General features: G+C 35.7%; 1 protein-coding gene across 2 annotated transcripts in view; it reads left to right on the plus strand.

Annotated features, from left to right (window-relative positions):
- Positions 1-16,668, plus strand: part of Tgfbr1 (transforming growth factor beta receptor 1) — a 57,693-nt gene extending 41,025 nt beyond the window's left edge. For both annotated transcript variants that reach the window (XM_077797066.1, XM_077797067.1), the window contains exons 5-9: positions 3,635-3,802; positions 5,787-5,943; positions 7,712-7,836; positions 8,855-8,985; positions 12,326-16,668. In XM_077797066.1, the coding sequence (XP_077653192.1) occupies positions 3,635-3,802; positions 5,787-5,943; positions 7,712-7,836; positions 8,855-8,985; positions 12,326-12,451 (707 nt within the window). In that variant the 3' untranslated portion in view covers positions 12,452-16,668. The remainder of the gene's footprint in view (positions 1-3,634; positions 3,803-5,786; positions 5,944-7,711; positions 7,837-8,854; positions 8,986-12,325) is intronic.
- The last annotated feature ends 240 nt before the right edge of the window (positions 16,669-16,908 follow it).

A 16,908-nucleotide genomic window follows, 5' to 3' on the forward strand; every position in this document is an offset into this window, starting at 1 on the left:
TACAGCTTCTGTCAAAAGACTTCTGTTACAACTCAACTCTCAACCGTCCTAAACCTCAATCAAGTGTATTTTCCAGCTTTCCTGGTTTTTTTATTTTGTTTTAAATGCTATCATTGTCTTTTGTGGCTTGGCCAGACCTGTAGTCATCTTTTCCTTCTTTCCTGTCCCCACCTCCCCTTTTTTTAAGCAGTATTTATTTCTTTAAAATATTGGCAGTGTATATTCTCAATTGGTAGTTATAGTGATTTCTGTGATTTTTTTTTTGCTTCTTTGTATTTTCAAATTTATTTACAACAAGCATATGTTGTTTTGTCTTTTTAAAATTTTATTTATAGAACACTTTTAACATTTCAGAAAAGTGGAGCACAGTATATTAATTCCCCATCAACCAACTTCAACAATTATTAACTTACTGCCAATCCTTGATTTCTGATGCTACCTACTTTCCCCAGATCAAATTGCGTGAAGCCAGTCCCAGATAATATATCTTTTCATCCATAAACATTTTCAATTCATATCTTTAAATTATGAGAAATCTACCGTTGTAATTTTTAGAAAAAAGTAATGTCATCAAATATCCTTTCTGGTTCAAATCTGTAGTTACTTCCTAAAAACAACAACAACAACAAAACCCCCACAATAGTTTATTCACATAGAATCCCAAGTTCACGTATTGTCACATTGGGTTGATATTTCTTATACATCCCTTAAAATCCTTAGGTTTCCCCATCTTTTTTTTTTCCTTGCAGTTGGTTGAAGAAACTGGGTTGATTGTCCTGTGGGCTTACTATCATATTCTGTAATTTGGTGATTGAATTTCTGTAGTGTCTCTTAACTACTCTACATAAAACTGTCAATTAGATTTTGAATCTAATTAAGGCTTTATTGGTTTCCCCAAAATACATATCAGGTATATTATATACTTCCTATTGTATCACATCAGGAGGCATATAATGTTTGATAATGATAGGGACAGTGATGGATGTAAGCAGTGATTATCAGTGGCTATTATTCAGTATCAATTAATTTTAAAACAAAATAAGTTGACAAAAGCAGTAATCATAATCTGACCAGATCCTTAGTTTTTATTGTCATTTGCCTTTGACCCTAATATTTAGCTCCTTCCCCACCTTTTTAATTTATACACACAACACACACACACACACACACACACACACACACACTGGGGATTAAACCCAAGGGCACTTGACCCCTGAGCCACATCCCCAGCCTATTTTATATTTTATTTAGAGACAGGGTCTTGCTAAGTTGCGTAGATCCTCGCTAAGTTGCTGAGGCTAGCTTTGAACTTGCAATTTTCCTGCTTCAGCCTCCTGAGCCACTGGGATTACAGGTGTGTGCCACCATGTCTGGCCTCCCCCACCCTTAAAACAACTTTCTGTTTATTATATTGTCTGACTTTCTTAGTTTATTCTTATATCTTAATAGTTGTTTCCTTCTCTCAAAGTCTTACTCTCCTTACTGATTCATAAGACAAATAGTAGTTAATTACTGCTATAAAGGACTTACTTACATTCATGGTTTCAAAGTCTATCATAGTAGTGACTCTTTAAATCTTCATTTTGAAGCTTAAGCCTGTTAGACATGTTTCAAGTTGCAAACACATGAGCACAAATTGCTGGGGCTGCTATGCCTTGAACTTTTCTTTTCCTGTTGAAGTGGATGCTGTCACCTGGTGGTCACCATGGGAAGTAGCTGACCCTACTGGCTCTTCCCTTCTTTCCCCTCTTTTCCCCTTCTTTCTTTTTTGTCAGGGTTTAATGGTCTTTGTTCAGAACCTAGCCTTTCCACCCCAATTCCCTTTTTCTTTTTCTTCATCCTCCTAATTCAGTTAATTCCACCTGAGACCGCTCTTTCTATACACAGCCTCTTACATAACCTTCCTTCTGCCTCTGGTTAGTTACCTCAGAAAATCTCCCCTTTTCATCTACCGGTGTTCCTCTATTTCTTGTGTTTGTGAGTCTTTCAGAATTCAGTTATAGTTAATGGCATGCTGGTGATATGCCTTTATCAAGGAAAAGAACAGACATAAGTTTGGATAGTCAGTTTATAGTTTTTGAAGAATAAGTTAATCAAAAACTAGTATCATGAATCTCTTAAGTCCTTTTAAAGCTGAAAAATCCTCTCCAAAATCTGGGGCGTTCCCATCTCCTTCCTTAATCTCTTTTCATTAATATTGCTTTTCAGAAAGTAACACTCTTCAAAATAAAGAAGTTATTTTTATATCAATTTGGGGCATTTTCTTCTTTCTATAATTTGTAGGGGACAAAATAGCACATTTTAAGCTCTCATGTGCCAAGCAATATACTAATTGCTTTAAAAAAAAATGTAGTACTGTGTTCTGTGTTTTTTTTTTTTAGTCTTTTTAGCACAAAGTACCATATTATTCTTGTAGAAAAGTAAATAGAGAGGCCCATTGGTTAAGAGGGGGGATAGTAGAGGATAGGAAAGGTAGCAGAATACAACAGTCACTAATATGGCATTATGTAAAAATGTGGATGTGTAACCGATGTGATTCTGCAATCTGTATTTGGGGTAAAAATGGGAGTTCTTAACCCACTTGAATCTAATGTATGAAATATGATATGTCAAGAGCTTTGTAATGTTTTGAACAACCAATAAAAAAAAAGAAAGAAAGAAACTTGTTTGAGGTTGTGTAATGGATAACAGACAGGCCCTAGATTTTTAGCCCAGGTCAGAATGACTCAAGGGTTTGTCTTTTATTGAACTGTACTGTGTTTTAAAAGTTGTAAAGCTTTTTGTTTTGTTTTCCTTCATGATTTGATCAAATATACAACTTTCCAGTTACTTCCAGGTTAAATAACTCTTATGGGATAGTCTAACCTAGGAGCCACCTAGTATTAAATCTGTTCCTGTGAAAAAACACATTTTCAAATCCATGTTCAGCTTACAAAAGAACTCCTAGAATCCACGTTCCTAACTGTTCAGGTTTAAAATCACTTTGTGTATTTCATTCACTCCCAACCTTTTCAGTTTTCCTCTTCCTGACATTTTAATTTTCATCTGAACTTCCTGTATTTCAGAGGTACCACTCATTTTGTTTTTCTAAGCCAGCAACCTTGGAGCCATAATCATATTGTCTGGCATTTTTGTGAAATATATACTCTATTCTGTCACTAAAGCTATGTCTCTTCTCACTGAAACTTATTTCAGTTTTGTTTTATAATATTTTTTTTCCCACTGTGGCCACACGGGGCTTACAAAGCTTTTCATCTCCTTCCCTCACTATTGCCCTCCTTTTTTCCTTCCAGAAATAGCCATTGAATGTCTAATCTGATCCAAGTATTCTTCTAGGTACGTAAGAGTTCCAGCTCTGCAACTTGCTTGTATAGAACTCAAGAAAGTCACCACCTATGTCTCTTAAATGAGATTAATTATCCTTGCCTTATCTCAAGAGTAGGGGACTTAAAGAGTGTGTATGTGAAAGCACATGACAAGCTGAATATACAGGAAATACAAACCTGAGGTGGCATGATATTGCAATTGTATGGTTCAGAATTAAGAATAAAAGGTAGTAATTTTATATTTTAAAATTTTTGAGTAAATCTCAAATGTTCTAGAGCCAACTGAAACACGTTATTCTGTTTTGCAGACAATGGTACATGGACTCAGCTCTGGCTGGTGTCAGATTATCATGAGCATGGATCCCTTTTTGATTACTTGAACAGATATACAGTTACTGTGGAAGGAATGATCAAACTCGCTCTGTCCACAGCAAGCGGTCTTGCCCATCTTCACATGGAGATTGTTGGTACCCAAGGTAACTCTTCAAACAAACAGTTTAATGTCTATTTAAAACTAGAAGTCGGCCTAACTGAAGATATTTGAAATGAAGTTTTAGATGAGAAATCCTTTTCTGTTAGAAATCTCAGAGTTAGGAAATTTGTTTAGAGATTCTCTACTCATTTTAACAACAGTGATATTTTTTAAGTTCTTAAAGGTAGCATTCAGTTTTTGTTTTTTTGGGGGGTTACCAGGGATTGAACTCAGGGGCACTTGACCACTGAGCCACATCCCCAGCCCTATTTTTTGTATTTTACTTAGAGACAGGGACTCACTGAGTTGCTTATTAGCACTTCACTTTTGCTGAAGCTGGTTTTGAACTTGTGATCTTCCTGTCTCAGCCTCCCATGCCGCTTTGATTATAGGCATGCACCACTGCACCCAGAAGCATTCAGTTTTATTTACAATTTTTGAGGATCTTAATTCTAGAATTCAAGCCTCAGAATATATTCTTTTATGTAGTATCAAATGGAATATGAAAGTGCTTTTTAAACACCAACATGTTATATACATTGTATCTGGCCATCTAATAATTATATTTGATCCTTAGATTAGGAGACTGAATGAGATAGTTTAATAGTTGACAAATTAAATACTAAGTTTTAGTTAGGAAGTTTCACTCCTCCCTCAAATCTTAAAACAATCTGTTCCTTATTATATTCTGTGAGCCTAGACTTTCTTTGTTTTTCTTATTTCTCAAAGCTGTACTCTTCTTACTGATTTGTATGAAGGCTCTAAGTCTATAAAAAATAACTTTATTTCATGGTATTTGTATCCTGTAGGCTATCAGAGGCTGATAGAGCTCTGTGCTCAAGCTGCCATCCATTCACTACCTGGTGGCTTGCCTACTCTTCTGTTCGCATCTCTGCCAGCCCCATCTGTGTAATTACTGAGTATAACAACTTTTTGAGTTATAATTCACACATCCCACAGTTTTTCCCATTTAAAGTGTACAATTCATTGGTTTTTAAAGTACTCACACAGTTGTGCAGCCATCACCACAACCATTTACTACATCTTCATCACCCTGTAAAGAAACCCTGTCCTCTTTAAGCAGTCTTTCTCTTTTAACCCCCAAACTCCTTAGTCTTAGCACTCATCTGCTTTCTGTCTCTATAGATTTGCTTATTCTGGGCATTAGTTATATAGATGGAGTCTTATAATATGTGGTCTTTTGTGAATGTCGTTTTTTACACTTAGAATGTTTTCAAGGTTCACCTATATTATAGCATATATCAGTATTTCATTCATTTTTATGACTAATATTCCATTATATGGATATATCACATTTTGTGTGTTCATGATGAACTTTTGGGTTGTTTCTGATTTGGACTATAATAAATAATAATATAGTGACCGTTAGTGTACAAATTTTTATGTAGATGCATTTTTTTAGTTATTTTGGGTAGGACTTGAATAGCTGAATCATATGGTAACTACTTAATGGCTTGAGGAACTGCCAGACTTTTTTTCCTCCACTATTCTATCTTCTTCCTACCATCAGGATTCTAGATTTTCCACATTGTAATGATTGTTTTTTAATAGCACCTTTTCTAGTAGTTGGTATTAAAGATAGCATATTTAGTATTGTATTCTTTCCAGGAATGATAGGCATATGATCTACATGTTTGATTCCTGAACTAGAAGAGCAATTTATAGACTGTAGTTCTCGTAAAGAATGCACAAGATACCAACAAACTGACAACTTTTTTCACAACCCCAGTCTTTGAATTGATAGACTTTTATTGTTTGAGTATCAATTTTTGGAGCATATTATTGTCTCCATTTCCTTTAAAGAAATGTAATTCCAACCAACTTTGGGTATAATGCTTCAGTTGAGGTTATTTAATACTCCCCTGAGTATGGCAGGTGATGGGACTGAAATGCTTTCATACTGGGCAGAAGGAGACACTTTTGGTATTACTTCTTAAGCAGTCATTTTTAATTTTTGGGTTATTCAGGAAAACCAGCTATTGCTCATAGAGATTTGAAATCAAAGAATATCTTGGTGAAGAAGAATGGAACATGCTGTATTGCAGACTTAGGACTGGCAGTAAGACATGATTCAGCCACAGATACAATTGATATTGCTCCAAACCACAGAGTGGGAACAAAAAGGTATACTTGTGAATAAATGATATTTAATATCTGCTGAAATCTATTTCTTTTCCATCTCCTTATTTGTATATACGTATCTTTTTTGAAACTGGAACTTGTACTTATTAGATTGCCCACAGGTAAGTCTCATGGTCTTACCTTCTCTGAAGCCAATGTCACCTGACTTTAAAATGATGCCTGCTGATGAAAAGCAGCCCTTTCTGAAAATATCATTAGTTATGTTAATTATAATAATGGTAGCTAATGTTTATGGGGCACCTACTATGTGGCAATCATCTTAATAGGTGTTTTACACATATTGCCTCATTCAATGCCCTCAAATGAGGTGCTGTAGCTATATGCCTTTCTCTCTTCCTTATAACTTTTTGCATGTACTGTTTCCTAGAACATACTTTCCCTGACTGCTTCCTTAACTTACACCCTTCCTTTCTCACAGGAAGCCTTTTCTAGTCCTCACTACTCTTAGGAGTCCCTGATAAGGGCACTTATAGCCCTTACCTAATTAAGTTGTAACTATCGTTTTTTGTTTTTGTTTTTGTTTTTGTTTTTGTCTATATGTAACATTGGATTGTAAGCTTCTTGAGAGCAGTCTTGTATCCCCAGCATCCATCACGTTACCTAGTATGTGGTAGGTCCTTAATAAATATTTGTTGAGTCCATGAGTTCTCAAAAGAACCTAATTTGGTAGGCACCATTACCATTAATTCAGAGGTGGGGAAACCACCTCCTGGAAGTTATGTGACCAACTTCATGTGTATGGTAACCTAAGAGCTGAGATTTTTGCTCCAAAAGCCCTTCCTCTATATATGACATCATGTTGTCACAAATGTTTCTTCAAAACTATTGCCTTGACCTTGAAGAAAGCTAGCAGTTTTAGTCTATCTAAATTGTACTTATGATTTTTAGATTCATAGAGGGTATTCAGAACCCTCTCCTAGGTAAGTGGTTGCTATAAGCCTTCACAGGTCTGATCCGTAACTTTGACAGGGCTTTTGAAACTTTAGAACCCTGTAAGGTAGCATCAGTATGAAGACTGCCATTCATTTCTGTTATTTTGTTTCCTGGAGTATGTCCCTACCCTTTTCATCTTCTTTTAGTGAGTAGACTTCCAGATAAAAATACATATTCCCAGGGTTGGGGATGTGGCTCAAGCGGTAGTGTGCTCGCCTGGCGTGCATGCGGCCTGGGTTCGATCCTTAGCACCACATACAAACAAAGATGTTGTGTCCGCCGAAAACTAAAAAAATATATTTAAAAAAATTACATATTCCCTATACAATATACAAGGTGGTGTATATTAATTAGTGTATTTATTAAGTCATACCTATTATATGTGTGTCTTCCACTGGAAGCCAAAATCAGAAGACAGATAGCATGAAACTGCAGTTTCAGCATTTTGTGGGATTTAGTTGACATCATTAATTTGCAAACCAGTGCAGATATTTAATATTTTTCTTGAGTCTAGTATGATCTCAGTTATGTAATATTGTGTGTATGTGTTTTTGTATAGAGAGAGGTCTGAAATAATCTTCATCTAAACATTTACACTGTGGTAGGAAGGAGATGAGGTTTTGTACTTGGTACTTTGTTTACTTGGGGAAATTTTTATAAATGTGAATCATTTTTAAAAGCAGAACTTTGCTAAAGAGGGGAAAAATTAATAATGAGTTTGTTTTATTTATTCTCAGGGATAAAAGAAAATGTGTGAAACAGTTAAAAAATGATGTTGCTACCCTTCAATAAAATGAAATGTCAATTTCTCTTTTAGGTACATGGCCCCTGAAGTTCTAGATGATTCCATAAATATGAAACATTTTGAATCCTTCAAACGTGCTGACATCTATGCAATGGGCTTAGTGTTCTGGGAAATTGCTCGACGATGTTCCATTGGTGGTAAATTGCTCTCCCTTCTCCCAACAGTTTGTCATGAACAGAAGTTGTTCAAGAATTGCCTTCTTTTTTATTGAATGAAATTCTGTAGTCAACAATCTGATAGGTGATCACTGAGAGTACCAGAGCAAACAAAGAAGGTAAAACCTGGACCGAGGGGAATGACATGACATGCCAGTGCCCAGCTTTACCTAGTATCTTCCTTTTCCTGTTTCTATTTGAATTTTGGGAAGCATCAGAACCCAACCCCTTGTTATCCTGGACTGTAATATTTAGAATGGAGAATGGCTTGGGAGGCCACCCAAAGAAGCTGTTTCTAGCATGTATCTGGATCAAACTTCTTTTCCTTGAGATTATGGTTATTTTTTCCAGCTTGAATACTGGAGATAATGCAGTCACTATCATGTTACATTATTTTTTAGAGTAATATAATTTTAACTTTTAGGTTTCACTTTAGATTAAACAGTTGTTAGTGTTTATGCAAGAAATAGTCTCTTAGACTTGGGGTCCAGGCTTGACTAAAACCTAGAAGGACCTGAGGTCTTTGTGGCAGTGAGGGACAGAGTATGTCTTGGTATTATAGCAAATAGGACATGTTATTTAAAGATGCAAGTAAGGGACTTATACTTCATGCTTGCCTTGTAGAATTCATATCTTACTGAGAGAGTAGTACCTGTAACCCAGTAAGATACTGTGTCCTCATAGAATGAAATCTCATTTAATGTACAGTACAGTTATAGGGGAAAATGTTAATCTAGTCATCATGGCTCATAGTTAATCATCATTAAAAATGTCCTTTGCCAATCTCACAGCAGTGTTGAATTTCAAGGTATGGGCTCAGTTCTCAGGGAGGTGAATTGTTGATGCATATATGGATTTAAGGTAAACTGTGAGCCTTATTCTACATACCTGATTTAGTAATGGGAAACTGTTATAGACATCTTAGGAGAGACTTCTAATGGTTTGGCATTAGCTAAATAAATTCTTAAAAATAGACTTTTTTTTTTTTTTGCCCATATAGGAATTCATGAAGATTACCAGCTGCCTTATTATGATCTTGTACCTTCTGATCCGTCAGTTGAAGAAATGAGAAAAGTAGTTTGTGAACAGAAATTAAGGCCAAATATTCCAAACAGATGGCAGAGCTGTGAAGTGAGTATTGATTTTTAATATAAGGCCCTTTTCTAAACTGCTTCTGCTTAGTAAGTGGAAATTTGGTACTTTTCTTTAAGGAAAGCAGACAAGAATTCTCTTTTCTTTTTTTCATAATAGTTAGACCATGGGTAAAAATAGAATAATTTGGTTTTCTGTTTTCAATTTTAAACACATTTAAAAAGACCATGGAGTACTGCAGTAGCCACCAGCCTATTAGAACATTGTTAGATCTGCCAAATGAAGGAAGGCACCTGCTTTTTAAATGAATGCCTCCTTTTAGCCAGGGCAGCCAAGAATATTGCTTTGAGTACGGGACAAGAATTAAGAGACCTGGATTCTAGAGAAGCCTGCTCCTGTTTCATAGTTGGACTTTGGGCAGACCAGTTCGCTTCCCTGGAACTGAACGTCCCTTTGTAAAATGGGGAACTTGGATGAGGGGATTGCAAAGCAGCTTCAGAAGAATTTGCATTTTGGTCATCTGCTTGCCCAGATGACTAGGACTTTGGGGAAAATGGCTTCCATCAGTGTCAGAGTCTCTCATCTTCAGCTATTACAAAAAGTTTGAAATGTTTTCTTAGTTGTAAATTTAAAGAACTCATGGTTCAAATTGTGTTGAATCTTTTCAAAATTGCCAGCCATTACTGTTGTGATATTAGTGAAGCAGGGCATAGCTTTCTAGGTTTGAAGTTGTAGAGCTTAGGAAGAATAAAAAGCTAATTACTTTGTTGGCTAATTTTACATCTTAGAATAATGTGGGACTGCACATAGCCTCTGTTATCAAAAGAAAGTGCTATCTCCAACAAAATGATATGTCCAGCCCAGAAAAGAGTTGGCTTTTGACATAGTTTAACAAATGAGTTTCTTTTTAAAATTGCTTCTAGGTACTGCAAATTATAGACTAGATGTATTCATACACTCTAATAATTAGAGTGAGTATTTTTAAATGATTTTTAAGTATGAAGAAAAGTCAGTTAATATTAACACATAATTTACATTTACTATCACATCAACTAAATCAATATGATCACTGTCATTTTAATTTTTTTCTCGATTTCTTTAGCTATCGTTGTACTTATTGCTAGTTCGATCCTTTACTTAGATTCTGAGTTTTACAAATTTCTTCTTGATAGTTTCATTTCAAGAAAATGAAACTCATTCTCTTTGCAGTCTGGACTGGTTGCTCTCAAGACCCAACTGTGCCGCTTTCGTCTTGGGATAACCCTCATTTTTCATATTGGAAATCCCTTTGCCTTTTATATTGAATCCTCCTTCCTGGATCTCATGTCTTCCTATTTTTGGTTTATTCATTTACTCTGTTCTTTCAGGTCTTTGTTCAAATGTTGCCTTCTCAGGGAGACATTATCTTTCTACCTATTTAAAGTAGCACCCTCCTTTCTGACATTTTATCTCTAATTTATTTCTTTCCTTAGCACTTACTACTATCTGACTGGCCACGTATTTTATAGTAGTTTGTTATGTGGTTTGGCTCCCTAGATTGTAAACTGCTTTAGGACAAGGGTTTTGTCTATCTGTTCACTGCTATATTCCTAGCATCTAAAAATGGTATCTGGTATATATAGTAGGTATTCATTAAATATTTTTTGAGTATGTGCTGGCACATGGTCCCTTTTAATCTGGAAATAGATGTTCTTTTCTAGGAAAAGTTTGTGAGGTTGCTTTCTCCTATTTTCCTTTCTTCTGTTTCTTTAGTTTTCATTACTTGAATGTTAGACCTCCTGAAGAAACCCTCTCATTTTCTTTCTGAATTTCTCATTCATCAGTTGAGTCTTTTTTTTTTTTTTCCTTCTTTGTGTTCTGGGAAGTTTATCAGGTTCATCTTCCAGTTCTTCCATTCTGTTATTATATTTATGCTCTTATATTTTAATTTCCAGGAGCACTCATTTATTCTCTGAATGTTCCTCCTGTTCATTAGTAGACATTAGAGGAAAACATCTAATATGAAGTACCGGGACTGAAAGAAACACTGGGGAGGATGTAAAGCAATTTTGAGTAAAGAGACTATGGAGAGAAAATAAAGTGTGAAGCCAATCAAAAACAACTATCAATGATAGATACAATATCTTTTTGAGGATAATAATAATTTTGTTTTTGTTTTTCGGTACTGGAAATTTAAGCTACTTCATGCATGCAGGGCAAGCTCTCTATCACTGAGCTACATTCCCAGCCCCTAATGATTGATTTTTTTTATATATTCTCTCTCTCTCTCCAGTTTGTTTTCACTAAGTTGCTTTTTTTGTTTGTCTGTTTCAGTTTCTCCATTTCATGTTACTTTCCTCAAATGTATGATCATACTTCTTTCATGTTTAAAAAGGTATAGGAAACTGTACATGTGAATGGAGCTTATTCACTGCTCTTTAGGTGATCTCACTGGGTTGCTTCCTTGGGAAATTATTGATTCTGTCTCTTTAGGTCTTTCTTCTTAAGCTACACAGATTTCCAGAAAAGATTCTTGCAATCTCCTGCATGGAAGAATTTGTACATAGGGACTACCCATGTTTCTGGGAAGAAGCTTATGGTCTTAGCATTCAGTATGTTTCCAGTATGAAACTTCTGCCTTCCATGTTCCTCAAGCTGGAAATCTGTTTTTTTCTCTCAGATTTAAAACAAAATAAAACAAAACATAGGCAATACCTCTAGTTTTCTGCTGGAGTAGAGGTGGGCAGCCACCTGCCCAGGTTATGGGGGATGGAGCAGGTACCTGGGTTCTAACACTTTGAACTGATCCTCCCCCTGCCTTTTTTTTTTAAATCCTGAACTTCATCCTAGAGGTATTTCATGCAGTGAACATGCAGTGAATTTCTCAATTTTGGGGAGACTCTAGGTGAGTCAAGTTCCTGCTTTGCCTTCTGGAGCACTGGTTTAGGATTCAGCCTTTTTAGATCTACCAAGTAGTTATCCCTTGCCCATATGCTTTCCAACTGTTGGCATCAGTACCCTATAGATAGAAACTTAGGACATTTTCATTCACTTTCTATTACAAATAATGCCCTCCAAAACTTGTACATATGTCATTTCAAAGGAGATTTTGTAGGTAAAGATGCCTTTCCTGGCCAAATGTGGTGGTGCGTGCCTGTAATCCCAGCTACTTAGGGGGCTAAGGCAGGAGGATCATAAATTTAAGACTAGCCTGGGCAAGACCCTTGTTTCAAGAAATTAAAAAGAGGCTGGGGATGTAGCTCAATGGTAGAATGCTTGCCTAACATGTGCAAGGCCTTGGGTGTCGTCCCCTCTGCCCAAGTAAGTAAATAAATAACTGATCTAGATGGATGGAAAAGTGGTGCATGCATTAATTATTTTTCTTATATTTTTTTCTTAGGCCTTGAGAGTGATGGCTAAAATCATGAGAGAATGTTGGTATGCCAATGGAGCAGCTAGGCTGACAGCCTTACGGATTAAGAAGACATTGTCACAACTCAGTCAACAGGAAGGCATCAAAATGTAATTCTACAACTTTGCCTGAACTCTGCTTTTTTCTTCAGATCTGCTCCTGGGTTCTCGTTTGGGAGGTCAATTGTTCTACCTCACTGAGAGGGAACGGAAGGATATTGCTTCCTTTTGCAACAGTATATAAGATTGATTAAAAACTTCCCAGGATTCTTTGGACCCAGGAAACAGCCACTTGGGTCCTTTCTGTGCACTATGAACTATTCTTTCCCAGGACAGTTATAAAATGTTGTGTAGTCTATCTTTATTTTTGATTAACAAAACTTGTTTTGTTTTTTTTTTTAAAGAATATTGCTGGTCTTAACTTTAGGTAACTCTGCTGTGCTGAAGATCATATGTAAGGTTAAAGGAACTGGATTGTTGGGTTATATGAAACATTTCTTATTTTTAAAGAAAGTGATTTACTCCTGGTTAGTACATTCTCAGAGGATTCTGAACCACTAAAGAGTTTCCTTGATTCAGACTTTGAATGTACTGTTCTATAATTTTTCAGGATCTTAAAACTAATACTTAACTCTTGAGTCTAAAAATGACCTCATATAGGGATGAGGAACATAATTTATGCAATTATATTTTGTACACTGTTGTTCTTTCACATATTCAGAACATTACATGCCTTCAAAAGGGATTGTACTATACCAGTAAGTGCCACTTCTATGTCTTTCAAATGGAAATGAGTAGAATTGCTTAAAGTTTGTTTGTTAAATCCTATAGTGTTTGAATTTAAAAAGTTTATTTATCTGGGTAACCCAAACCTTTTCTATTTTGTTTTTTGGAAGGGTTTTTGTGATATGTCATTGGGTATTCCATTTTGAAAATGCCTTCTCCTACCAAAATGTGCTTGAACCACTAAAGAAATGCAGTGTCATGAAATCAGTTGTTCCATGGTCATGTTGGAGTAATCTCACCTCTAGCTTTTGCAGTTGAGTTGTGTGGTCTGAGTGTACTTTAAACATTCAAGCGGCACTCGAGATGCTCACAGTGCTTTAACTTAATCTTGATAGCATTCAGACTCATTTTCTATAAGGGAAAGTTTGTCTAGCTCTTGTGAGAAGTTGTGTGGTATTCTGTAAGCCATTTTGTTCTTTATTTGATCAAAGACAGTGTTATTTTTTTAAGAAATGAATTACATTTAAATTAGAATATGGTTGATGTTAAATAATAGACCTTTTTCTAGGAAGGCAAATGTAGTTAATAATTTGAATAGACAACAGATGGGTACAACAGTCACATTTGTTTTGTAGGTGTAAGTGTTCAGTGGATTCCTGTTTTTGTGAGGTTAGAGTTAGTGTAGATTGGAGGTCTTGCTACACTTTGAGGAAGGCAGCTTTTAATTCAGTCTTTCCTTATCTCATACGTGCAGATATTGCAACTGCTTAATTTACATGGTTATATAATGAATTCAGTGCACCTTGATATTGGGAGAGCTGGTAACTAATGGACACTGAGTAGGTTTTCCATTTACAGATGTTTTCAGTCAAATTAAATGTTTAAAGTAAACTTTTCATGGTCTTGTCAAGTGAAGTTGGAACTATCTTGTAACAAATGGTTTTTACTTCTAGTACTGTAAAGTCTCTTTGTAGGGATTTTACAGTTTGCAGAGTCTTTCTTATCACTGTGATCTTATTCTGAGGGGGGAAAACTATCTCATAGCTAAGAGGGGAACTGACCTTGTAGTGCTGTCCCTGAGAAGAGGGTCACAATAACCTTCACAGTATTTTGGTCAGAAAGATTGTGGTTATTTACACTGAATGAGTTGCATTCTGATAATGTCTTCTCCTTATACATAGAATAAATTTGAAAGACTATTTGGTCTTAAAACCAAAGTAATTTTAGAATGAATGACATATTCCATAGGAACTTAGTGTAAATTTCATGTGTTTAAAAACATCCCGGGGAAAATGTGCTTAGAGGCTAATACTTTGACCACAAATTTGAGGGTTTTTTCCTGTAGTTACTATGATTTTATTGAAGTAAATGAATAATTTTGAGAGGTTTGTTTTTATAGTTGAGTTATATTACCTGTTTAATATTCTCTAGCTCTATGATCAGGTACTAGGTTTTCTTGTTTTTGTTTTTGTCTTGGCCTTTTCTAAGCTTACAAGATCTGCTTTATGAAATCCAGGGACCAACACATTTTATCACAAAACTATTTTTATATAATTTTAAGAGTGTACCAAAAGTTGGTTGAATTAAAGTTGTAATACATGATTTCTCACTTTCAAATAAGATAATCAACTTTTAGTAAAGATAACATCAAAAATTGAGTCATACTATTCTTGCCTAAGTGGATAAAATGTACTTTTGATGAATCAGGGAATTTTTTTTTAAGTTGAAATTTAGTTCTAAATTGAGTTTACATATTACTGCAGCTAATTTCTTTTTTGCCTAGGGACAGCTTGATGAACCCCAGTTAAGTAATATTGAAAATGAAAGTAATATTAAAAGATGAGATAGGTCATAACTTCAGATAAATTTGGCTGAAGTAATACTTGTGTCATTTAGAAACATAGTCCTTTGTTTATACTGCCTGTGCTAAATGCTCACCCTCCAAGATTTAGCAGGCTAAAAAATATCTTCTAGAAAATCACTTGCCCACATTGTCTTGTCAGTACCTTGAGGAGTGAGAGTGGGAAAGAATGACATAATGGGGCGTCGACATCCCTGGTCCTTCCTCCCTATCTTCAGTTCTCTTTCTTCCAGCCTGCCTTCCTGCTGGCCACTGCTCCCTACCCTTTTGACTGGAGAGTCGCTTTTGAGACCTGGAGTGAGGTGGTTGATGAAAGTTGTGGGACATACTTCCATTTCCTTGAGTCACTGGATGTGGCAGGGATGAGTGGATGAGGCTTAGGATGTTCCTGCATTAATTTTAGCTAAGTAGAGTGACAGCAAGGTGGCAGCTGTGACAGTGGGAGTTGTGCCAGAAACAGTGGCCACTCATGTCCTTTGTAGGACAGTAAAGCCTGAAGAGCCGAGCCTGTAATTCTGCTGTAACAATAGTGCTCAAGAAGTGCCTTGAGTCAGTGAACAGTGCCACACCATTAAGAAATCCAGATTTCACTTCTTACTGTAAAATTTAAATGGTCACTTGGCCAATTTGAAGTCCATGGGTGAGTTACTTTTTTTCCCCTCATGTTTGAGAAGTGTCAGAGACTTTTTGTAAAACAAATGAAAAAGTGCTGATTAACATGCACAACAAAATTAGTATCATATTAGCCATCAAAAGGTTGTTTTTATCCATGTACCGAAGAATGATTGTAAATCAACTGTTTTGTTTCTTGATTGTCACAGTGTTCTGGCTCCAAATGGTGGATACTCCAAATAAGGTTCTGTTACAGCAAGGCAGAAAATATTCAGTTATTTTGAGATCCTAAAGATTAGGATAGCTCCACACATGTATTGCAGCTTCTGTGTTTTGGAATGCAAGAATACTTGTGGGCCCTCTCTCTGGGAATGCTGGACTCCTAAGACACCATGAGGACTGTCAGTACACTATTTTCAGTCCCATTATGCAATCTTATTTTTAAATGGAAACTTTTAAAAATATGATTAATAACATTCAACCTGTTACTTAAAATTTACAAACTTCAATGAATTTGTTTTTATTTTTAACAAGATTTGTGAATTAAATATCATGAACCGTGTTTTGATATCCCTTTTTTCACGTTGTGCCAATGGAATAGGGTGTTTTATATTTCTTTATATGTCAAGGAGATGCTTCAAAATGTCAATTGCTTTAAACTTAAATTACCTCTCAAGAGACCAAGGTACATTTACCTCATTGTGTATATAATGTTTAATATTTGTCAGAGCATTCTCCAGGTTTGCAGTTTTATTTCTATAAAGTATGGGTATTAAGTTGCTAAATTCAAATGGTACTGTATTGTTTATATTTGTACCCCAAATAACATCATCTGTACTTTTTGTTTTCTGTATTTTATTGTATTTGTGCAGAATTCTTTTGACTTTATCAGTGTAGTCTCTGCGCTTTCAGATATGTACAGAAATGTCCATATAAATTTTCATTTAAGTTGAATGATTTTGAAAAGCCTGTAAAGAGGAGAGAAAACATAAACTGCATTTCCCCATAAGTTTTTTAATATTGTATATTGTATTTGTAGTAATATTCCAAATGAACTGTAAATAGAAAATAGAAGAGTGAAGCTGAGTGAAGCTTAAGTCCTAACACTACAGTAGAAAATGAAAGCAATGCAAATAAATTACTTTTTTTCCCAAGTGCCAGTGGCTGCAGTCTTTTCTGGAAGCTTGGGATGAATAAGCTTCCAAGCTCATTCAGTTTGTTTTCAAAATGCATTCAATTTCCTGAAGTTGCAGGACTGGGATGTCCCATTTCCTTGCTGACTGTTGCCTCTTAGTGGCTCCCTCCTCCATCCCTAAAGCCTGTTGCAGTTGGTTGAGTCCTTCACACATTTCCTTTCTCTGATCACCCTTTGG

Source organism: Urocitellus parryii, chromosome 4, assembly GCF_045843805.1.
Source record: "Urocitellus parryii isolate mUroPar1 chromosome 4, mUroPar1.hap1, whole genome shotgun sequence".
In the NCBI taxonomy this organism is placed as follows: domain Eukaryota; kingdom Metazoa; phylum Chordata; class Mammalia; order Rodentia; family Sciuridae; genus Urocitellus; species Urocitellus parryii.